Genomic DNA, 26469 nt, shown 5'->3' with positions numbered 1-26469 from the left:
TATGTGTGATATTCCTCTACCCAGTCGAGTAAATAAGGGTGATATTGTGAACACTTACAGTAAACAGTTGTTATAATTCTGAAAAGACATCAACAACAGAGTTAATGGAAGATTGTCTGATGGATCGGATGATTTTTACTTCGGATCAACTGGTTTTAGTACTAGATTGTACGTGTGCTTCACCGACCTTGTTTTAATAGTGAGTCAGTTGGGTTTAACGCCGATTTTAACAGTATTCTCGTCATATCACGGCGTGCCAGCTTTATTCGGAGGAAAGCCCGAAGTGATGCAGGTCTCAGACGTTTACCACTTCGGTAGAACCCACGAGCACGGGTATGGTGCTGACAAACCTAGAATCATAATCGAGAGAAACCGGGATTCGAACTCACAATCATAGGTTTCTGGCGTACCCAAGGGACGCAACTCTGCACAGCGAATCGCGGCGCCTTAGACGACTAGGCCAACTGTGCACCCAATATATCGAGAAGATTGAATCGCGTACAGTCAGACCGCTTTCCACTTGGTATTACACAACCACTGACGCTCGTAATTCGAAAAATGCAAATGCTGATAATGTTTATAGTAATATGTACGAGGGGCGTTCAATAAGTTTTGCAACTTCAATGTAAGACCAAGTCGCAGAATATCTTTTGCACTTTTATTTTTCAATATTATCTTAATACACTTACTCCGGCAAATGAAATCTGCCCTACGTGGAAGACGCTTCCAGCATGAGGAGGACATAAAGGCTGGCACAGAAGCGTGGTTATAGGGCCAATCTGCGGATTTCTATAAAAGTGGTATTAAAAGCTTGAAGGACAAATGGAATAAGTGAATGGAGATGTACATGGGTACAATGTGTGAAGCCCATTTCTGGTGTCCCCCGCCGTGACATTGCTGGAATATTGCTAAAAGCGGCGCAACACTCTCTCTCTCTCTCTCTCTCTCTCTCTCTCTCTCTCTCTCTCTCTCTCTCTCTCTCTCTCTCTCTCTCACCTTGTGTCGTTCGTGGAGCACAACCTTGAAGTTGGCAAAACTATATTTCAAGTATGAAAAGATTTACTATTTTTGCCAAGAATTAAAAGTGTCAGCGGGACTCAAATGTACTATACCTGCTTAAGGAGTAGAGGGGAGTATAGTGACCACCTTTTTTAGAAGGTTGATGCACTAGCTGAACAATTTAAAACAGTTAGTAGCTCTGATAACTTCCAAATGGATTTCAGATCCAAAGAAGTTCATGAAACTGCGCTTTGTCTGACATTCCTGCGGCCATGAAGCTCTGATTTAAAACACCCCTTTGTCATACGATTAACTTAAAGGTGCCATATCGAAAACAAACAATTCCTCTGTAGCAGACGATTTACGTTATGAAATGTTTAAGCACAAGCCTGATTCTGCTCTTTTGATTATCCGAGATCTACTTAATATTTGTTGGAGTTCTGGGACTATTCCTAAAGCCAGGACAGATGCCATCATTGTTCTGGTACCAAAACCAGAGAAGGATCCAACAATGCTTGCTTCATTTAGACCAGTTTCGCTAACTTCCAATCCATGCAAAATCATGGAAAGATTAGATTTAAATTATTTTCGTGATAAGAATAGGCTCCTGTCAAGAATCGAGTCAGGCTTTCGAAAGGGACGTTCATGTACTGATAATCATGTGCGGCTCCAGACAGGGTAATAATAGGGTACATATAGATGTCCCCATCTGTGAATCTGGACTCTCTATTTCCCCAGTAATAACAGGGACCTTACAAGGACTCTCTGTATATTTGTCAAGATCTATTCATCGTACATTCGATGTACTTTCAACATACTTGATGCATCTACTTTGTGGAATGTACCAATGAAGATCCGGGGTAGAATAGGTCTTCAGCAACCATGCTTACCGTAAAAGGCCACTGTGCTTGTCGTAAGAGGCGACTTACGTGATCGGGTGGTCAGGCTCGCTGACTTGGTTGATGCTTGTCATCGATCCCAATTGCGCGGATCGATACTCATGATATTAATTACTTGATTGTCTGGTCCAGACTCGATTATTTACAGACCGCCGTCATATAGCTGGAATACTGCTTAGTGCGGCGTTAAACAACAAACCAATCAACCAGTCAGACAGAGTACATGCTGTGAGTTGCTCTTGGTATTGAGAAAGCATGTGAGATCATCTGGAGACAGGGTACAATTACAGAAGCTGGTGATAAAAGGTAACATGTTCAAATTACAGAAGTTGGTGATAAAGGTAACATGTTCAAATGGATGTACTCGTTTCTTTCTGAAAGGTATATTCTAGTTCCATTGGACAGGACTTTTCTTGTATACATTTTACTGAAAATTGTACCCCACAAGGTAATGCTATAAGCCCTGTGCTTTTCATGCAATATCGTGATAAATTATTTGTTCACAAATTTCCCTTTAAATATAGATGCCGCACAGTGTGTTGATGATGGATCATTTTGGAGACGCTTTGGAAATTTCAAGTTTGTCACTAAATCAATTCAGAAAAGATTAGACCTCATTAGTGTGTGGAGTTCAAGTGGGGTTTTAAGGTTTCCCGGACCACTTCTGTTGTAATGATGATGACCAGACGTAAAATTCATTCAAATATAGAGGAGTAAAGTCTTGATGACCACAAAATAGAAATTGTAAAAGGCGACAAACGGGATCGGATGGTCAGGTTTGATTACTTGGTTGATACATGTCAATGTTTCGCAATTGCGTTGATGAATGCTCATGTCAGTCACTGGAATTTACAGACCGCCGTCCTATAGCTGGAATATTGCTGAGTGTGGCGTTAAACAACAAACAAGCAAACAAACAAACTGTCTCAGTACGTGCGGTGTCGTCATGATTTGCACGTTCTGGATCGGTGCCTAATTTCGTGTTTGTCAGACCCGCAAAATTCAAAGCTATGTCTTTCACCAATGCATACATGAGTGTGAATATCCGTGTTTGTCGGGAGGCACAGCTGTCCTCAAGTCGCCTTTACCACGTGGCGTGTCACGAAATCCGCGGAACATAAACCCTTTATCAACGCTTTATGTAAAACAGGAACAGAAATACATTTTAAAAAACCATTCATTATTCATAGCATACGGTCTTAACTTAAACAGAGAATCTCGCCCGAGTGTCTTTTGATATCAATTATATCAACACGAGTTGATAAAAGTAGAAAATCTCCGAGGCTTGCCGAAGAGTTTTCCCACTTTTATCAACGAGTGTTGATATATTTTATATCAAAAGACACTCGGGTGAGATTATATTTTCCATCCAACATCATCCTTCCAACTTTTGCAGTTTGTAGAAAGTAATTAGCAGTGTCTTCAGTGTAAAAAGTACTGCTAACAGTTTCACTAGTAGAGCCATTAGTGATCTCATTTGATTGTGACGTCATGTAACAATGACGTCACAATGATCAGCAAAGCATTGTGATGCAATCTAATTGCAGGGATATCTACAATGTACATGTAGATATCGCTTGATCTCACACAAGCAATTACACTTGTGGGAGCCGGTTTTGGATACTAAAACTTATACCACTCTTGCTCAAATGTTGTTTACAACATTCAAGACGTAGAGGAATTTGTCCTTTGTATTTACATAGTGAAATTTCTGTAGTGGAAAAACATGGAGATGTTTTAAACCGTCAACACCTAAGGGGCATTTGACTGTATTTTTGTCCCAGCAAAATGGAAGCGACGTTTTTAAAAAATCACTGAATATTTAAATTTAGAAAGCGGATGAGCATGTTTTTATTTCCTATTCATGTAACAGCGTCACGAAAGAGCACATTGTGCGTTTAAAATTAACTTTTGTTTGGGATGACCTCAGTGTTGTTTATTATGCAATGGTTTCGTGAGCGATTTGTTTTTTGGTTTACGTGTGGTTGCAAAGAACACAATGTCTGTGTTTTCAATCACCAATGCTTGTCGTAAGTGGCGACTAACGGGGCGGGTGGTCAGGCTTGCGTAGGTGGAGGCTCATAATCATGGGATTGTCTGGTCCAGACTCGATTATTTACAGACCGCCGTCATATAGCTTGAATATTGCTGAGTGCGGCGTTAAACAACAAATGAACAAACAAACAATTAAGTGACCCCCGTCGTGTAGCTGGAATATTGTGGAGTGCGGCGTCAATCAACTAACAATTTGCCCTGCCTTGAAGTACCACTGTTATTTTTGCAACAGGAATGATGCAATTATCGAAATGATGCAATGGCTCAAGGGCTGATAAGTTAAAATGGTATCCACTAACCCTAGTTAGTAGCGATAGACGCGAAAAATGCGGAATCACTGATAATAATTGCCTTTCCAAATAAAATACATCTGTAATTAGGAGATAAACATACTGTGTTTTCAATAAAGAGCTAGGTTACCTGTAGATTTAATCGAAATTTGGAACCGAACGCACAGCATTCTACCATGACTAAATAAAATGCGAACTCTTTGGTGATGGCAAATATACTGAGTGAAGCGGCATGGGTTGAGTCCAGTGTTTTGAGTGGGTTATCGATCTGAATTACGGAATCACCGAACAAAATATGGCGCTGTATATACTCAAGCAGTTTGTTTACACCGTAATACTTCACTCGAACATATGACAGGTTTTGAAATCATATAAGCACGGCAACTTGGTAAGCTAACATGAGGTGGGCATCCCTAAAGAAAACAAAGCAAGCTTTGCAAGGCTTTCGCTCTACATAGCGCGTCACCATTATGACGTCATATCGCTCATTGTGACGCAAAAGATATGACGTCGCAGTCGTATATAGAAAAGCGCCAAAATTCCAAGCTCTGTCTGCAAAACGTAAATACATTCCCTTTGTAGATTTCTATCGTGTTTTCTGCACGAAATGTATTGCCACACATCCTTTGAATATTGTAGTAACCGCATCTGTGCATTTTTTAACCTGTAATTGTATACGTAGATATAATTATTTAAATATGCCTACCGACAATGACTGAAAAAAGTGCTATTCTATGAATATTAGCTTCCGCGGTGATGCGGCCGTCAAACCAGCTGTTTCAATCAGAGGGGGGTTTATTGTGATTTAATAGCCTCTGATTGACCAATCAGAATCGAGTAAATTCAAAATTCATGGTAGAATACTCGTTATTCGTATAGACGTGGGTATCGTGTTGAAATATTCAAGCTATGTAACGACAGCCTTTGAATTTTCGAGGCTTCTCCAGGCAAATCAGTGTCTAATGGACATACTGTCAGTGTACATTGACACGCAATCACCATGGTTACACCTCGTAGCCATCCGATCCTCCATAATTGACTTTCACATAACGCACAGGTCATAAGGGATCTACTCTGACCTGGGGTCACCATGGTAACTTACACATTGTAACCATCCGACCCTCATTAGTTTTCTTGAACATTACGCACAGGTCATAAGGGGTCTATTCTGACCTGGGGTCACCATGGTAACTTACACATTGTAACCATCCGACCCTCATTAGTTTTCTTGAACATAACGCACAGGTCATAAGGGGTCTATTCTGACCTGGGGTCTCCATGGTAACTTACACATTGTAACCATCCGACCCTCATTAGTTTTCTTGAACATTACGCACATGTCATAAGGGGTCTATTCTGACCTGGGGTCACCATGGTAACTTACACATTGTAACCATCCGACCCTCATTAGTTTTCTTGAACATTACGCACAGGTCATAAGGGGTCTATTCTGACCTGGGGTCACCATGGTAACTTACACATTGTAACCATCCGACCCTCATTAGTTTTCTTGAACATTACGCACAGGTCATAAGGGGTCTATTCTGACCTGGATACGTGGATTGTTTCTATACGGCTGAAGGTGAACGGTGAAGTATTTGTCAACCCGTAAACCAGCACAATCCGTGTCATTTACTTTAATGAACCCAATTAAATTTGTTCAGGTCGCAGCGGCACACACGAGGAACACACATTTACACACATTCACACACATTTACACACATTTACCGAAAGGTTGTCTTTATCATGTCATAGATGGTGTTTTCTATGCGATCATCAATCCTATTAAATTAGTATGAGGATCCGATAAAAACGCAAATGAGGTCACCTGGCAAGAACTACTTTTAATCGGCTCCATACATCAGTGCGAGACCCGTGAAGATCAGGGGTAGAATAGGTCTTCAACAACCTTGCTTGACGTAAAAGGAGAATATGCTTGTCGTAAAAGGCGACTAACGGGATCGGGTGGTCAGGTTAACTGACTTGGTTGATGCATGTCATCATATCCCAATTGCGTGGACTGATGCTCATGATGTCAATCACTGGATTGCCTGGTCCAGACTCGATTATTTACAGACCGCCGTCATATAGCTGGAATATTGCTGAGTGCGGCGTTAAACAACAAACAAACAAACAAACATCAGTGCGATGTCTACTTGGTAGGTACACTATACATAACGTCCTCAATAACTGAGAATGCCTATGCAAATAAATAGTGCAAATCATGTGGCACTATATAGTTAATGGGGCGGTTACTCGGGGAATCTTCGTACACGTACATGTTGTTCCTAAAGTTACTTGAAAGAATGACAATACGTCTCGATGATGATTTTAACCTAATGACAAACCTAGAAATATAATCGGGGCGAACCGGGATTCGAACCCACAATCACAGGTTTCTGGCGTGCCCAAGGGACGCAACTTTGCACAGTGAATCGCGGCGCCTTAGACGACTGGGCCCCCCGTGCCCCCGTCACGCAGATGAAATACGCCAGGTACATATGCTAAAACACAGTATCGTTAAGTGTCAATGTCAATTGTGATTCTTACCGTCGTGAACTGATGATCCAAGGCCAGTATGGGTTTTATTCAAGTGTTTTTTACAATACAAGCATCTTCCTTGACCTTATCCCTGTTCGGTTGTTCCTGTTAGTAACGTTTCACTTGCCTGTCAGTTAAGTCCCTGTGTGACTTTTTGTATGTATTTATCCGTAAATACTGGTGTTTTTCTTATAAATTGTCTTCATCCTCCCTAGACATCTACCCGTTGTGGGATGCATGTGGTTACCTTGGTAATACACAATCGTAATCTATGACAGTTACGATATAGCAGTTATATGTATCTTAATAATCTCTGAGCGTTCGCTCGACCCGGGCTCGATTCGATTACCGACATGGGTACAATGTGTGAAGCCCATTTCTGGTGTCCCCCGCCGTGATATTGCTGGAAAATTGCTAAAAGCGGCGTGAAACCTCACTCACTCACTCACTCACTCATCTCTGCTGAACGGTTTCGTGTACCCAGGTCGTGACAATCACGGAGTTACCAGCGTGACCTCAACTGAATTTGTAATGCAATAAATACAGGCAGCGTGACTGCAGGAGTATAAACGTTTCAGTGTGGTGGAGTGACTGAGAGGATTGACGAGCACTGAGGTCACAAGCACCACCGACGATGGAGACTGACAACTTAGGCCACACTGTCTTAAACTTGCTTCGCGAATCCGTGACTCCAAAAAATAAAGAAACCTGGTTCTATTTTTTATTCCGCCGACAAGAAAAATGTATAATGTGAAATAAACTCATTTACTGTCTTCTTCTTTGATAGGCATTTAGAAGTTGGAGTACTAAGGATAAGAATTTATGAATGAACAACTTCTTTATTACAATTAAGAGCGACGTCATTTACAGTCGCTATGAAAGATACATAATACAGTTTAAATGACATAAATAAAACCTGTTGAAAGTATTTTTTATAAACTTCAAAATACAACGAATTATGACGAATCCCGAGTGTTAATTAAAAGAATACGGTGTATTTGAAATTGGAATTTTTATTTATTATATTTTTTGACCAACCGATCTGAATTTGGGGTCCTAGAATCCCTAAACCAAACAAATATTAGTTTGGCCTCAATGTATCATCACGCAGTTGTGTGTGAAACGCGACATCTAATCATTCTTGCTACACATAAACAAACAGGGAAGACGTTTACTTTTGACAGAGAATGCCATAAATAGCAGGACCTCATATCGTCTATTTATGTGCAAGTTGTTTCCTTAAACACTACAGCACCTATATCTTGACCTGATCTAAACGCCCGAAGTTGGACTGTTTTAAAATTGTCATTATCCATGGTAACATTGTCCCGAATCTTCACAAACATGGCCTGGTCGTCAATTTTTAAAGGCGCTGTTTGCTACGAAGAGTTGCGTCCCTTAGGAGTGTCAGAATCCTGTGGTTGTGGGTTCGCCCTGATTAGAATCATTGCTTTCACCAAAGTGGTAAACGTCCAAGATTGGCATCACTTCGACTTTCCTCCATTAGATGACACACGGTGCAATACTTGAGGTTATGTTAAAAGCGGCGTTAACCAAACTCGCTCACATATTTAATATGCACACAACGTCAAATGTAAGCTGTGAGGGACGGCGTGACTGTATTACTATGCAACATTCAGCTATACTTACGATTGCCTGTAACTAATCAAGTCTTGGGCAGACAAACCGGTGGTTCAGAGCATGGCTAGCAATGTACAGATTTTCACTAGACTTAACAACTATACAGTCAAGTCTCGTGTGTCAAGACACTCGTTAATCCGACAATCGGCTTTATCCGACATTAATGATGGAAACCGATTAAATCAGTGCTATTTAGACCCGTTAATCCGACAGTCTCGCACTCCGACTCCGACACACCTAATTTGCAACGAATTACCGAAATCACTCATTGATCAGTCTCGTTAATCTGACACAGTGATCAGCGTACTCGGAGGTCATCTGCCCGCGAGTACACAGCCCCATGTTTTGATGCGAGACGAGTAGGCGAGCAGCTGCATTTTACAACGGCTGCAGTGAAAAACTTGCTAACAATAAAAAAAAAATGCTTTAAATAAAGACAACAGGATTATTCAGGATTAATCGCCCACGACACCCCATTACAGGTCACGTCAGAACAACCTTTCGCGAACTATGACCGACCAATGAAATGACTAACAGGAAGTCAACGTTAGCCACTTAGAAAGCAGCTTTCTTAAGCTTTGCAGTACCAGTTTCAAGCTTGCGACTTCCATTCCAGACAAAGCTTTTTAAAGTATTTTGAATAAGTCATACAGTCCGTAACAGTTGTTTTGTGTAGAGCTTTAGAGGTTGCATGATTAGAAAACATATTCCGTTAACAATGTAACATATAACAATGTGTATATTTCATTTCTATTTTTTTTATTACGTGTTTGTATCTTTATATATCATTTAGTTGTTCGATTTTCGATCACGAACGTTGATACTACTTAATTTCGTTTATCCGACATACTCGGATTAACGGAACTTATGCCTAACACACACAAATACACATGCACACACACACACGCACACACAAATACACACACATACACACACACGCATACACGCACTCACATACACAAACACGCACGCCCCCACACATACGCACGCACGCACACGCACACGCACACGCACATACACACACATACACGCACGCACGCACGCACACACACACACACACACACACACACACACACACACACACACACACACACACACACACACACCGCAGTCTCCCACTTCCCACTACCCTCTTGTTTCATATTATAAATATATTTATGTGATAAAACAGGTTCAAACATGTTATGGATACATAATATTCTAATGTTTGTCATGAAACGTAGGACTACTGTTGGAGACAGGATGGTTTTATTGCTACACCGTCACAGCTGCACGCCTGTCCATCATCCCCAAGTCACATCCTAACGGGTCATCTGTATCACGAACAACATGAACATCTTGTAGCATGTCTGGTCGTGTTGATGGCCGTGTCTCCTTACGGCTAATTTAATTTGTTTTGAAAGACAGTGCGGTTTCCATTTATATACTCACCGACAAAAGAAACGCAAAAACCATAAAAACATTATGTCGGTTAACATATAAAGAATAACTCATATTCAAGATGTATTGCATTGGTTGATGCACAAACGAACACACTGGTATGTTGTGTGAACCGATGCTCATGAACGCATCACATGTGACGTCATAGTTTTATGACTCGAAATGCACCATTTGTCTCGTGCAGGATTAGCGTGTAAAATTTGGAAATCACGTGCAGCATATCGTGATAAGAATAAAGACACTTTGAGGTAACACTTGACTGATTGTTAGTTTTGTCTTCAGCAACCCATGCTTGACGTAAAAGGTTACTATGCTTGTCGTAAGAGGCGACTAACGGGGTCCGGTGGTCAGGCTCGCTGACTTGGTTGATGCATGTCATCGATCCCAATTGCATGGATCGATGCTCATGATGTCAATCACAGGATTGTCTGTTCCAGACTCGATTATTTACAAACCGCCGTCATACAGCTGGAATATTGCTGAGTGTGGCGTTAAACAACAAACAAATAAACACATTATATGGTTAGCGCTTCTCTTGGTGGCGAGCATATTTCTTCATATATCAGTCATGCCATTGTGTTTTATCATCCGACATCGTCATTTCTCCTGTCACGAAGTTCGCTCAAAATTATAGTATGCTTCATCAATTGTACTCAGGGCATTAGGACCAACTACATTGAATGTAAGTTAGCACCTAACATATGGCCTACATGTTTGGTTACAGTGTCTGGTTTTCAAAGGACATTTAGGAACATCAAGAGACGCCTCAATTCATTTACTTGAATGGTCGACATGTTGGAATTCACTATGGCATATATACAATATGTGCTTATTCCGAGTTTATAATATACATTATATTATATTAAACGCTTAAACGGCAATCCAGTACTCTGCTATTCTTTCGGAACTGTCATCTGATTAATCCGATATTCAAATCGTAAAGATCCGGGGTAGAATAGGTCTTCTGAAACCCATGCTTGCCGTAAAAGGCGACTATGCTTGTCATAAGAGGCGACTAACGGGATCGGGTGGTCAGGCTCGCGGACTTGGTTGATGCATGTCATCGTATCCCTTGTGCGTGGATCGATGCTCATGATGTCAATCACTGGATTGTCTGGCCCATACTCGATTATTTACAGACCGCCGTCATTTAGCTGAAATATTGCTGAATGCGGTGTTAAAAAACAAACAAACAAATCATATCATTTTCATCGCTATTTTGTCTTTTATGCCCAATCTGTCGGCGGATAATCGAAACTGGTTATTCTCTGGCGTTGACCTTTTACATTAACACGCTAAAAACTGAATGCAAGCCAAATTGTTCATTTGTTTTTCGTATGTCCACGCACTTCATCGATGTCGTGTTCACGCACTGTTGTATGAACTGGTGACCCAGCACCTCCCATCAGTCTACCCAGTTCCCAACACTCTACAGTCCTGCTGACCGGTACACCTACAGTAAAGCTGCCACTTACAACACTGTTGACATGTACACATACTGTTAAGCACTATGCATCTATCAAAGCCAAGTCAGACAGTGTAAAGTTAAACACTTATTAATCTGCCCTCCAAAGGAACGGGGTTCATCTGTGTAATGACTCATCTCTGACACATTACGTTAGGGTAACACGTTTTACCTAAAGACCCAGATCTTGCAGGGAACAGAGTGGTAAAATATATGGAGGTATGAGGTAGAGACCGATTTTTTTAAAGGGTAGATTTCTTTCTGTTACTGTTTCCAAAATAAAAAATATCTGAAGAAAGAAGCTAAACAAGTCCAGCATCCAGTATGTGAAGTAGACGATAGTTAAGCCTAAATTAATGTTCGAATAAAACTCCATACCAATGTGAGTGAGTGAGTGAGTGAGTGAGTGAGTGAGTGAGTGAGTGAGTGGGTGGGTGGGTGGGTGGGTGAGTGAGTGAGTGAGTGAGTGAGTGAGTGAGTGAGTGCGTAAGTGAGTGAGTGAGTGAGTGAGTCTCATAATGAAACATTCAAGCTATCAGGTTAATGCGGCGGTCAGTAAATAATATGGACCAGAGAAACCTCAAGTTAATAGCACACGCTGGTTACCACCCTGTTGTCCATTTACAATACACTTTATGATGTGACAACATATTTATAAAACATATAAAAACGTTAGGGACAATTTTTTAACATGTAAAATTAAACATCGTGTGGAGAGTATGTACGAAAATAAAGCGACAAAACCCTTTTCATATTCATAAGAAGACTGTTAAAACAGATGCTCTGATGCACGAAGGTATCAAAGGTAAGTAGCATGTCACGATTGACTTCAAGAAAATTTATCAAAATTATTTACTACATCCAGTCTGACACATGCTAGTCCAGTCTGAAACGACGTGTCACCCCACAAGCCTTGCCCCCACGGGGGTGTACGCCAAAAACCGGATGTCATTTATGACCCAGAAAAGTCACAGCTTATGTCCTGACACGTACCTACTAATTCACAATAAACCATGTTGACCAATGTCTTGTGGCCAGCGTACCACACAGACCTACCGCCCTGTACAGGAGACAGGCATGTCTCCGTGTCCATCGATTAATCTTCTCCCTGAAACACGAATTTATGCCCCCTTGACATCAGCGCCTTTGCCATGAAGGCGAGTTTATAAAGCAGGATGTCAAACCTGGTGAGCTATCAGTTCTGACAGGTGTCCATCAACCTGTTATATATAAGTTGTCTGGACGACCCCCCTTCAGACTGGAATCTCACATCAGCATCATGGGGTCCTCACGCGCTACCATCCTAATCCTAGCAGTCCTCTCTTGTGTTTGTAAGTTGATCTACTTCTATTCATTGTCCAACTCGGCTTATTGTAGTGGAAGCTGTTTTCTGTTATGTCTTGTGTTAACGTCGTGTTACTTCTCAATGAGATTGCGGCAATTTGATATTTGTTTAATCCATTGAAAAACAAAATTTATTTTTTAAGCTCATGTTTTATTTTAGTAATGGTTTCTTTAGAAATAGAAAATCATTTTCATTGTGATATCCAAATATTTAAAGCCCTACATTTAAATGTGTATTTGCGTGAGGTTTCTTATTATTTCTTAAATTCATAAATATTTTTTAATTTATATCATAGGCTCATAAGTGGTGTGTTTTGTTTAATATCGCTATGGCAGCAAATTCTGAGACTCAAAGCCGTTTTTGTGCGTGTGTTCAACTGTGGTCCTTGAGTCCTTAGGTAATTATTTACGGCTCCCATAGTAACGTGTTCCACTTCGTACAGTTACCCATAGTAACGTGTTTCACTTCGTACAGTTACCCATAGTAACGTGTTTCACTTCGTACAGTTACCCATAGTAACGTGTTTCACTTCGTACAGTTTCCCATAGTAACGTGTTTCACTTCGTACAGTTACCCATAGTAACGTGTTTCACATCGTACAGTTACCCATAGTAACGTGTTTCACTTCGTACAGTTACCCATAGTAACGTGTTCCACTTCGTACAGTTACCCATAGTAACGGGTTTCACTTCGTACAGATACCTATAGTAACATGTTTCACCTCGTACAGATACCCAGAGTAACGGGTTTCATTTCGTTCAGTTACCTAAAGTAACGTGTTTCACTTCGTACAGTTACCCATAGTAACGGGTTTCACTTCGTACAGTTACCCTATAGTAACGTGTTTCACCTCGCACAGATACCCAGAGTAACGGGTTTCATTTCGTTCAGTTACCCATAGTAACGTTTTTCATTTCGTACAGTTACTAAGTTGAATATTACGTTTACCTATTTGTGATTTTTCTTAACTAAACATTCCGAACTGGCTCAACGACCATGTACTTGTTTGATACTCCTATCTTGTCACTGGGTAAATATAACAGAAAGAGGCTCCACAGTTACTCGATACTTGAATCTGATTGGTCAGTGAGAATCACAATTCCCACAATCAAAGTATATATGGTTATACATTTTAGACAGAAAAAAAACAAAATAAATCGTCTTTCAGTTTTAGCAACATTATAGAGCTAATGATTATGACGAAATTCGTGATAACAATAATGATAAAAATAAGAAACAACATTACATACAAAAATATGGCAGTTATAATGTTTCCAATGAATGTAATTTAAACTTTGTGGATAACAGTTAAATCTGTCAGTAACTAATCACCATAATGACACCACAGGGTAATGTATTCATTTCACACTGAGTGTTATGTAGTTAAACGTCATGGATTATACCTCCTGATCGGTCTTCCCTACGGCCATAAAGACACATGCGCTATCTGCCCGTCACTGTCAGATGACTGCAGTTTTCAGCACCTCATGCAGGATATCAATGTCACGCTAACACCCGTGCCGCTGTAAGAGCTTTAAACGTCACTGTCTATTCGAACGACACGCGACTTCCTTTATACCCAATATGACAGATTGTCTTTTCTTAAGCTGATGCAATTATGTGGATTAAGTTTTTGTCTTACTGTACCCAAAATAAATTAAGGATCACTCGACGGTTTCATATAACTGTAGTTAATCTGCCGTGGCTTAAAATTAACGACCTTTGGGTTTTTTTCATAGTACTAAAGTTAATCTTTCTTGGCATAAAATTAAGGACCACCCAATTCTTTTATATCACAATAGTTTAGGGTGGCCCATAATGGACATGGAGTCTGTTTTTCAATATTTTGATATTTCACTTACTGTTATCGTCACCTCTGGCAAATTAACACGATTTGTCATACAAATATGTGATAAATCATGTATAAAGAAGATACTGAATCGCTGAAAAGTGAAGCGAAAATGTAAAAAACTAAAATGAAAATGTAAAAAAAACACCGAAATGGTCAAAAACTAAAATTAAAATACAGAAACTATTTTCGTTTTTGTTTTTGACATTTCTATTTTAGTTTTTGACATTTTCGCTTTTGTTTTTGACATTTCCATTTTACTTTTTGACAATTTCGCTTTACATTTCAGCGATTCAATAGCTACTTGAAAGTACATTTTCCATGTTTTTGCTTGTTTTGATACATGATTTATCACATATTTGTATGACAAATTGTGTTAATTTGCAAAAGGTTACGATAAAAGTAAGTGTAATATCGAAATATTGAAAATGTTACTGAAAATATTGACTCCATGTCCCTTATGGGCCACCGTAACAGTTAATCTGTCATGGCATAAAGTTAAGTGAGTGAGTTACGGGTGAATTGGGTTGTGTCAATGATTGTCAAATTGCCGTTTCTGTCTCAAATTGGTTGATTGAAAAACGGAAATCGTCTGGACTTTTCTTTATATTTTTTCCCAGTAACATAACGTGGCAGTTCGTACACGGACGTTGTTTATTCATGTTGATCAATACTTTAACATTTAAAAACATGCGACTAACATCGTCAAGTCTAAAAGTAATTTCTATGCAAACACCCGCAAATCTAAAAAAGGTTTATGTTCCAACGTAAGACCTGAATTAAGTGATTTATGAATCATGGAGAATTCACCTTTACCAAAGTATGCTGCTGTATAGATTGTGATACAGTAAACTACGGTTATAACTAACTCAAAGGGACCAATAATTTTAATTCGTTATAAGCGTAGTTCGTTATAAGCATATGTACAACATCTATACAGAAATGGACGGCACCAAGAAACAGTTCGTTATATCCGACTGTTCGTTATAAGCGTGTTCGTTATAAACGTAGTTTACTGTAGTAGTCATTCTACAATATATACTGCTCACATCAACTTCGAGAACACCAGCAAAAGGAAGAGTATTTTCTAGCCAGTTTCACTATAGTCATGAAACCAACGGGTGTTTCTTAACTTCTTTTAGGTCATGTACATTCCAGGCTGAAAATATGAAGAAGCTTTGCGATCGCAAATCAAAATAAAGCGAACCCAACAGGTCTTAATATTTAGGCTAAGTTCCCTATCACGACAGCAGACCATCCCACAGATATGGGTGCTGTATATTTGTAACGCGCTATCGGATTCGCTTGTATATTGTAATGCTAATAGGCTCGTTGATTTCTTAATGGTGCATTCTGTTAAATATGGAGTTCTACTCTTACTTTGTGTCTGCCTACTGTTTAAACATTAAGGAACAAATGCTATGTTACATAAATATTACGATAATGCGTTTGTTGTAATCAGAGGCAGGTTATTGTGATTTGAAACCTCTGATTGAATAACTACATTTGACCATTTTTAAAACAATAGTCTTTGTTGTAAAAAAGGGCAACAAATTATAATAACTTGATCAAATCCACTTTAGTGTAAATTAGATTATTTGCAGAACGCGCACAAAGCTGGACTCGTGCTTAGTCCGACGTAAGCAACAAACAAACGAGTCTCGTGCTCATTCCAGACGAGGTGATTGATAATACTCGCGTTAAAGAGATGTAGGTAGACCACGACAACGTCTTTTGAAATGTGAGCACGTCGCTTTTATCCATCTGCTCCTGAAATAAAACGGGCTTTCTGGTCGCATGAATAGCAGAAGTTGGACGAGAGGAATTTGTCAATGTCCCAGGCCGCCCGGTGTACATCCAACAAACCGGCGTTTCCAGGCTGCTCCGCCAGACCTGTGTAGTAGGCTCAAACGACTCCCCCTAAATTTGACTCTAGAGTCATAGGGGCCTAGGCTCACAACTAGGCGACTAACGGGATCGGGTGGTCAGGCTCGCTGACTTGGTTTATACATGTCATCGGTCCCAATTGCGTGGATCAATGCACATGATATTAATCACTGGATTTTCTGGTCCAGATTCGATTATTTACAGACCGCCGTCATATAGCTGGAATATTGCTGAGTGTGGCGTTAAACAACAAACCAACCAACCAACCAAAATTTAAGAACTGCATCTATTTCCTTTGTTAAGCTTTCTGGTTCATCGATCACTTGACTGTCTGGTTTGTCGAAGGCTGACGTCGCACGGCAGGAGTACTTCCGTGCGGCGTCAAGCAAAAAATGCTGCCTTTTTTATGCAAATTGTATGCATGGCGGGTGCTTTCGGTAGGGCAGCACATGCTTACCCTTGTCGCGAACACCTGGTGTCATCACTGAATTTCGGTGGTGCTTTCATATAATTTCCACAGGTGTTTTACCCTTTACGTCAAGTGGTTAAAGCGTTCTTTCGTCACGTCAAAGCTCCGGGTTCGATTCCCGACATGGGTACAATGTGTGAAGCCCATTTCTGGTGTCCCCCGCCGTGATATTGCTGGAATATTGCTAAAAGCGGCGTAAAACCAAACTCACTCACTCACTCACAGTTTCGGCAGACACTCTAGGATTCTTATTCTCTTGCATTGACAATTTATATTTACAAGCGGTGATACATATGAAATAGTGTTCAAAGCGGCGTAAAACAATACCCACTATTCACCTGAATTATTTAAAATTATGTAAAATTTAAAATGTAAACCATCTCACAAAGTGTCTTGTTCACCCTCATCCTACTTATCAAATAAGCCGCATCTCACACCACAAACCCATCTCACACGCGACTTGATTCATCCCAAAGTTTACCTCCCACATGAGGGGGAGGTCGGGTAGCCTAGTGGTTAAAAGCGTTCGCTCGTCACGCCGAAGACCCGGGTTGGATTCCCGACATGGGTACAATGTGTGAAGCCCATTTCTGGTGTCCCCCGCCGTGATATTGCTGGAATATTGCTAAAAGCGGCGTAAAACCATACTCACTCACTACCTCCCACATGAAGTGTCCTGACGTTTGGCACCAGTTCCGTTTCATGGCTCCTATGACTATGTTTTTTTTGACATTGTGACACAAGAAAATCTGCTGGTGCCCGTCTGTCCATCGTGACGGTTATGCTTCCACACATCACCTATGTTTCCTGGCCCAAAGTAGATATTAAAGTAAGTTATGATGTCGTCAAATTTGCATTTCCTTGACAGGAGATTTGTTACTGAAAAAGCCCAGTGCTTTTCTTGTCCGTGGCATATCACATCCTATCCGACATGACACATTCCTGTCAAGTTACTATCTCTGCGAGTTATTTTTACATACATGTGTTTATACAGCCACAACATTCACTTGATGTAATATACATAAAAATGAATATTTTGTCTCACCAAGGACAATAAGTGCTATGCAGGGCTATGCCCTAGCTGTTACTGTACAAAACAACCTTAACCGCTGTAGTAAGTCTATGTTAAGGTATGAACCGACACCTTAGCGCTAAGATAGCTTTGCTCAGCGGCATCGATGTACTGTCATTATTTTGAACATTGTTTCTTTTGTTCAAAGACCAAAGACAACACTCACACTTTCTTTGTTTCGGGGGGCACGGGGGGCCCAGTCGTCTAAGGCGCCGCGATTCGCTGTGCAGAGTTGCGTCCCTTGGGCACGCCAGAAACCTATGATTGTGGGTTCGAATCCCGGTTCGCCCCGATTATGTTTCTAGGTTTGTCAGCACCTTACCCGTGCTCGTGGGTTTCACCGAAGTGGTAAACGTCTGAGACATGCATCACTTCGGGCTTTCCTCTCACATTAAGCTGACACGCCGTGATATAACTGGAATACTGTTAAAAGCGGCGTTAAACCCAACTCACTCACTCACTCTTACTTTGTTTCCCGGTTAACGCGGCAATATTCCAGCTACATGACGCCAGATTGTAAATAGTCGAGTCCGTACAAGACTATTCAGTGATTTACGTCATGAGCATCGATCCACGCAACTATGATACAAGATTATGCATGAAACAAGTTCTTCCTTTTTACGAGACGTCTTGTCAAAAGTACAATAAAATTGAAACAGGTGAAAGAAGTCGTTTCCTATATATTGCGACAGTTCTAGTTCGACATAATTTGGTTTAACGCTGTCTGGAACATTATTTCACCTCCATCAATTAATAAAAACGACAAAACCCTTTCCACTAACAATTTCCGCCAAAGTCGAATGTACGATTCCGACTATAGCATAAGCATGTGCATATGAATGACTATCAAATAGTAATGATACCAGGTATTCGCGAAAAGGTGAGCGTATCCTGCCCACCAGGGACATCCGTCAAAACACATACAAAGGCAAGTCAATTGTTCACCTGAATAAACACGGGACACATGGCACAAGTCAAAATCGGGAATTGCATCAAATATTCTTTTTGTCACAGATGCGACAGAACTAGGAATGTCCTCCACGTGTCTCCCAAAATACATTACTGAGGCCGTGAATGTTATACACTGGATTAAAAAAACACTTCTGAGCCGCGCAGGCTCCTTTGCGAGACATGATTAGAAAAGCCCGAGATGATGGAGATGATAGACATTGACCTGTTTGCTGAAACATAATCACTGCGAATATGGCAATTGAACGTTCAGCAGCTCCAGGCATGACTAAGGGACGCAACTCTTCATGGCGAATTGCGGCGCCTTCAGACCACCCTCATAAGTAATTTCCTTTGACATTTGTGACCGTTCCTGCTTTTGATAAAATCTATAATTCAGCTCGCAAACAATCTACACCACAGATAATACGATGTCATGTGAGGTGAAATGGGGTGTCAAAGATTGTTGCACTTATATAGCGACGTGCATGCACGTGTGTGGCTGCTTGTACTAGTCCGGACTGATGCCGAGTTATAGCGCTAGCTCACTGAGATACCATGCCGCAGTTTAACATGAATCCCCCACTCTGACACAGTATACTGACTCCGAGCCGACCAGTCCTTGTTTTAGGCCCTTAATGCCGAGCGCCAGACAGGGTAACAACAAGTACCATCTTTTATCGTCTTTTGGTATGACGCGGCTGGGGATCGAACCCCGGACCTTCCGCTCTCATGGCGGACGCTCTACCACTAGACCACGGAGGCGGTCACTAATACGATGTAAAACAAAGCACAGGTATCCGGGTAAATGTACGTTTGAAATACTGTCATGGGGTATACACGTTTTCGCTATGACGTTTATAATCTTAGATAATACATACAGCCCGCTGACGAAAGATTTACATTTTTATTACGGTCATAAATTTAAAAGCTTTCAGCGGGGGAGACAGCCGTGCACGATGTGTAGTTGTTTGTCCAGGGGCTCCCATATTTCACGTTGTAACGACTCGCTCCCGGCTCCATCGGGGCAAACCTGGTGATACTCTTGTACAACACAGTTCTTAATATATTAACAGGTGTACTGACTACCAGGGCCCCGTTCCCCAAAGCGATCTTAGCACTAAGATGATCGTAAGTCCCATACTTTAACATAGGCAACAACAACAACAACAACAAGGGGTAACAACCAATGTAGATATGTTGTTCGGCATAAACAGACACATCCAACTAGTATTTCGGAAAATAAAAAAGGCTTTGTTGAAGATTATATACAGTAAACTACGGTTATAACGAACTCAAAGGGACTCTATTTTAGTTCGTAATAACCGTAGTTCGTTTTAAGCATATATACAGCATATACACAACAAATGGCAGGGGTTACAAAATAAGTTCGTTATATCGGTAAGTTCGTTAGAAGCGTGTTCGTTATAAACGTAGTTTACTGTATAAATAATAAGAGTTTTTAAACATTTATTCATAACGAATCCTACCTTACCATAAACATGATCTACCTGTCTTAACAAACATGACAAAGGAGTGAGTGAGTGAGTTGGGTTTAACGCCGCTTTTAACAGTATTCCAGTTATATCACGGAGTGTCAGCTTAATGTGGGAGGAAAGCCCGAAGTGATGCAGGTCTCAGACGTTTACCACTTCGGTGAAACCCACGAGCACGGGTATGGTGCTGACAAACCTAGAAACATAATCGGGGCGAACCGGGATTCGAACCCACAATCATAGGTGTCTGGCGTGCCCAAGGGACGCAACTCTGCACAGCGAATCGCGGCCCCTTAGACGACTGGGCCACCCGTGCCCCCATGACAAAGGAAGTTAAAAGCACTCGTTGAAAGCTTAAGATGCGTCCTACACGATTATTTAGATGCGTAGTACCAGTTTAAAGAATAATGATGATGACGTTTTTTTTGCAACAGAAAGTGTGACGTTATAACTGTCAAAAAAAGATTTAAACATATGAAAAGAACTTTATTTATGTGACGGGGGCATGTTGTCATTTAAGGTAATATTACAGCTACATAACAAAGAAGAATCCTTTTTGGGGGGTCATTTACATTCGCTAACATGACATGATGTATCAATGATGACATCGCACATATAAAAAAACAGTGTAAAAATGTCATTAACAATTTAAAAAATTCAAGGTTCTTAAACACCTTTTTAAATATGTATAAGTATGGGAAAACAGCAGTGTTGCCATCCTGGTGATGGAGCATGTCCTGTGATGTTACGGTGTTAAGGAGTTGACAGACGTCGCGGACAAGACGGATGTGACAGACGATGTCGGTCCGATCACACCGCCGTCATGTTGACGTACATCAACTCAAGGTCATTCAGGGTCACAGCTTGTCCCAGTGTCACGATTTGGGGGTTGTTTTTAAAACTCACCATGTGACTCTCGCAATAAACTCTACTATAAAATCCGGTTTTGTCATAAACAAGATTACCCGGAAATTCCGCTGACAGTTTTTAAACAAGGAATTCCTATATTTTATAGCAGCATTTATTGCGTCTCGTATGTTAAGTTGATCCAATGGCATGAAGGAGCAATCATTTATGTATTTTGTTTCACACATTGAAATTAATGACATGTATGCCGCTGTATAATAATGCAGATAGTTCTAAAAATATTAGGTGAGGTGAAATGGGGTTTAACGTCGCGTCCAAGATTATTGCACTTGAATAGCGACGTGCATGTACGTGTGTGTGGCTGCTTGTACTAGTCCGGACTGATGCCGATTTATAGTGCTAGCTCACTGAGATACCATACCGCAGTTTAACATGAATACCCCACTCAGACACAGTATACTCCGAGCTGACCAGTCCTTGTTTTAGCGCCTTAATGCCGAGCGCCAGACAGGGTAACAACAAGTACCATCTTTTAACGTGTTATGGTATGAGGCGGCCGGGGATCGAACCCCGGACCTTCCGCTCTCCGGGCGGACGCTCTACCACTAGACCACGGAGTCGGTCACTAATACGATGTAAAACAAAGTGTTCGGTCAACACATCCAACACCCGGGTTCGAGTCCCCATATGGGTACAATGTGTCTATATCTGGTGTCCCCCACCAGGAATATTGCTAATACGGCGTAAAACCATACTCACTCGCTGTTAATCATGAAATTTAAGCGTCACCACATTAATGCGAGCGTCGACGCCTTATCAAAAACGCGTCATGCAATTAATGGCCTCCCTTTTTTAATGTGAAAAAAAATGACCATCCGGCAATCGTTGTCGGATACCATGATGAACGATTGTGGGTATTAGCAATTGAGTAATATCATTTCAATATCCACCCTCGCCTCTTGTAAAGCAGATTCTGCAGCTGAAGATGCTCTTGAAATGTGTTACTTAAAAAAACATTCACTACTAACAATATCCTATTTTGTATTCATCGGACGTTAAAAGAATATGAATGAATTCTGATATTTTGTGAAAACCAGGGAACGCAGTAAACAATTTTTTACATTTTTTCACTTTTTCGTTATTTCGGACTTAGAGAAAAATATCAAGTATCGTAAATATATATCGTCAACGCAAGAGAACAATCGTTCTCGATTACCGACGAAACAGAATAAGAGGATTCCAATAGGCGTAAATAAGAGGATTCCATTAGGCGTAAATGAGAGGATTCCATTAGGCGTAAATATGAGGATTCCATTAGGCGTAAATAAGAGGATTCCATTAGGCGTAAATAAGAGGATTCCATTAGGCGTAAATAAGAGGATTCCACAAGGCGTAAATAAGAGGATTCCATTAGATTCCATTAGGCGTAAATAAGAGGAATCCATTAGGCGTAAAAAAGAGGATTCCATTAGGCGTAAATAAGAGGATTCCATTAGGTGTAAATAAGAGGATTCCATTAGGTGTAAATAAGATGATTCCATTAGGCGTAAATAAGAGGATTGCATTAGGCGTAAATAAGAGGATTCCATTAGGCCCAACGTATTACGCAACGTATTACCATGTGTATATTTCTCTGTTGCAGGTGGTCAGAATGCCCCGCCCACAGGTAAGACAGCCCTGATACACGACAAAGTGCGATCATGTTAATTTACAAAACAATGTGAATATACCCTGTCTGTGGTGCCAGTAACTTTGAATGGAACACTATGAGCACACATGCACACGATTGTTACGGTTACTTGTTATAGTTAATATAGGCGTTTACATAGACCAACATGTTAATAATCATCATCTCTTTGATTTCAACCATCTTCCCGAGGCAAGGGAGTTAACTGACTATAAAAGTCCAGTTTCCACCCTTGTCGAACAAGGCTGGTATTATGGAGTTACATTTTGGCTGGACTAACGAGTCTGTGCATAGTCCAATCACGGACTTGTATAACCTGGAAAGGAAACGATACAGATTTCCTGAAACTATCTCTGCCTAGGTCCGTGGTCCAATCAAAATCGCGCAACGAAATCGAAATCAGGTTTGTAAACTGCCGTGCAGATTTCGGTCGATTGCAGGATTTGCAAAGCATGTGCACCGCCAACTGGTTGTCAACAGACATTTTCACATTCTTTTCATGTTTTTAATCAAGGTACTTACTCACGTGATTTGATGCATTTCGCGATTTAAGACCCGTTCAATCACAATATAGATCTTGATTATCTATCAGATCGTGTTGACTGGGCGCCGCCATTTTGTTTGAAGCAAATGCAAGTGATACGAGAGCTGGAATTTGATTGGTACATAGAAGCGGCAGAGAAGGGACACAACTCGTAATAGCCAACGGTGGCGCTACGATCGAGCCCAGGAATTCCAGCCTAGTTCGGCAAGGGTGGAAACTGGACTTTAAAAGTCAGTTAATTCGCCTGCCTCGATAAGTTGATTTCAATTGACTTCTATTATAGATATCTTAACATTCATATTATTTTCAAATGTAAAACCACACACACTCACTCACCCACACATAACGCAAACATGCTTAACCATCCCCCGATTTCGAGTGAGTGAGTCGGGTTAACGCCGCTTTTAACCGTATTCCAGTTATATCACGGCGTGTCAGCTTAATGTGGGAGGAAATGATTCAGGAGACAGACGTTTACCACTTCGATGAAACCCACGAGCACGGGTATGGTGCTGACAAACCTAGAAACATAATCGGGGCGAACCGGGATTCGAACCCACAATCATAGGTTTCTGGCGTGCCCAAGGGACGCAAGTCTGCATAGCGAATCGCGGCACCTTAGACGACTGGGCTAGCCGTGCCCCACTCCCCGCCCCAATTCGAGGCGTAGCTTATTCAAGTACACTAATTTGCATGCATACAATTTACAAGCATATAACCTCTGAACAAGTGTTGACACATCTGATTATCAAGTCGTCAATACCGATACACTATATGCTGTGCTTGTATCTGCACGTGCGCTGAGCGTGTAACTCTCTGAATTTGCATAATCGGCACACGAGCGAAGCGTGTCCCTTATTTTTACTTCTTCAATTGGAATAGTACAAATGTTATTCCTTACAATCATGTTCGTGTATAAACTATCGCCCGTATATATACTACTTACAGTATTAAGGTATATTCCTTAATACACAAAAATGTTCCCAAAATGTTTCAAACAGTTTAAATGCGAGTCTCAGCTTCGCTTTTAAATTTTACAATTGTATTGACTTCATTCACTGCTTATTTACATCATTCAGATACATAACCTGTGTACAACTGTATATCTTTTAACGAGTGTTTCCAATATATAGACGTTTAAAAAAGATGACAATATCAATACTTGCATATTAATATGCTGCGCGTGTATCACTGCATGTATCAGCGTGCTATCTACACGTGCATAACGTTTACATCTATGCAAAAAATTGCATGTTATTTGCACGTGTGCGCGGCGCGCACCTATACTTTCCTAACACCTTCCAACCATTTCTCGCTGTCTGTTTACTCTCTTTCCCTTGAATAACCACATGTAGCCTGCGCGCCGCACTTCTGCTCATCCCATTTACCGCGTCTTTCTCTGTCTCCTAACACTGTGGACGTCAGCCTCCACACGTCACCAATTGCTGTTTCCTCATCTCACCAAGGATGACCCTGCATGCTCTTTTACTTTTAAACTGACGCTTACTTATCTTGGCATGTGTATAATCTTCGCCATCCCCTAACGCGCTGGGCGTGCATGTCTGGCGCTGCGGTGTTAACCTCCTGTATGTGTGTCGGGACATAACACCATATATCCCCTACCCTCCACACCTCTGGCATGCCATGTCGGACTAACAGGATGAGCACTGATCCTATGGGATATGTTGTTTCCGGCAGGTGTCAGCACCAACCCGATGGCTGGCCTCAGCAGGTACCTGGAGCAACTCCGATTGGCCGCGCAGTTGCAGGCAGGTAGACAGGCCAGCCAGTCAGGACAGACGGGACAAGGCATGGGCCAGGCGCCATCCATGTCGAGCATGGGTACATCGGGTATGATGCCTACTAATGGAGGAATGCCTATGGGAGGAATGCCTTCAAATGGAGGAATGCCAATGGGAGGAATGCCTTCAAATGGAGGAATGCCAATGGGAGGAAATGGAGGAATGTCTATGGGAGGAATGCCTTCAAACGGAGGAATGCCTATGGGAGGAATGCCTTCAAATGGAGGAATGTCTATGAGAGGAATGCCTTCAAATGGAGGAATGTCTATGGGAGGAGTGCCTTCAAATGGAGCAATGCCTATGGGAGGAATGCCTTCAAATGGAGGAATGTCTATGGGAGGAATGCCTTCAAATGGAGGAATGCCTATGGGAGGAATGCCTTCAAATGGAGGAATGTCTATGGGAGGAATGCCTTCAAATGGAGGAATGTCTATGGGAGGAATGCCTTCAAATGGAGGAATGTCTATGGGAGGAATGCCTTCAAATGGAGGAATACCAATGGGAATGGGAACCAATAGCAGGATGTCTATGCCTGGACCAATGTCTGGAATGTCCCCAATGGGCAGCGCAGGAATGTCCATGGGAAGAATGTCAATGCCGGGAGGATTAACAGGAGGCAGCATGGCTTCCTTTATGAGCAGCATGGGCGGGGCCGGGGCTCCAGGCGCTGGCAGATCAATGATGCGGAACTCGAGACTGATGATGCAGGTGTCGCTGTATGAGAGGAAAAGGACCTTATTGAAGAACGTCATCAAGCTGTACGAGAACCACGGCTGTATCGACCCGGTCCAGAAGCTGCCTGATGGTAGTCTGTCGTCCATGGCAATGAGTGCAGGGTGCGCCAACAGCCCAATTGCAAACCTCACCTGCTCTCGCTATGCCATCAACAAGCTAGGCGCGACGAATGTTCTAGCCCAGAGCGCCATGCCCGCCGTGCAACAGAACATGTATGTGTCTCGACTCCAAGGGCTCAGTCCTTATAATATGTTTAATGACTACCTCGTGGGCAGGAACACACGTGGTCGGATGAACCCGGCGATCTTCAGGATGGTGAACGGGCCGGAGGGACTTGGTACTGGTCCAGCGTTTAGCGGGGAGCGCCTGGATATGATCAAGAACACGAGGATGAGGCTCCTCCCCTACCAGTGTCAGGACATCGGGGCCGCGAACCTG

At 41.6% G+C, this 26469-nt stretch overlaps 1 protein-coding gene across 1 annotated transcript in view; it reads left to right on the top strand.

The window, feature by feature from the left end:
• Window positions 1-12551: 12551 nt before the first annotated feature.
• LOC124148385 (translation initiation factor IF-2-like) overlaps window positions 12552-26469 on the top strand; it is a 16006-nt gene continuing 2088 nt past the window's right edge. Inside the window, exons 1-3 of the mRNA XM_046519459.2 lie at window positions 12552-12661; window positions 22906-22929; window positions 25193-26469. The exon at window positions 25193-26469 is cut by the window's right edge and continues 28 nt beyond it. Coding sequence (XP_046375415.2) covers window positions 12610-12661; window positions 22906-22929; window positions 25193-26469 — 1353 coding nt within the window. The 5' untranslated portion in view covers window positions 12552-12609. The remainder of the gene's footprint in view (window positions 12662-22905; window positions 22930-25192) is intronic.

The sequence above is a fragment of the Haliotis rufescens genome, unplaced genomic scaffold, assembly GCF_023055435.1.
Source record: "Haliotis rufescens isolate VD_foot unplaced genomic scaffold, xgHalRufe1.0.p SCAF_18, whole genome shotgun sequence".
NCBI classification, from domain to species: Eukaryota; Metazoa; Mollusca; class Gastropoda; order Lepetellida; family Haliotidae; genus Haliotis; species Haliotis rufescens.
The sequence above is the reverse complement of the archived record's forward strand: the minus strand, read 5'-3'. Positions and strand labels throughout refer to the sequence as shown.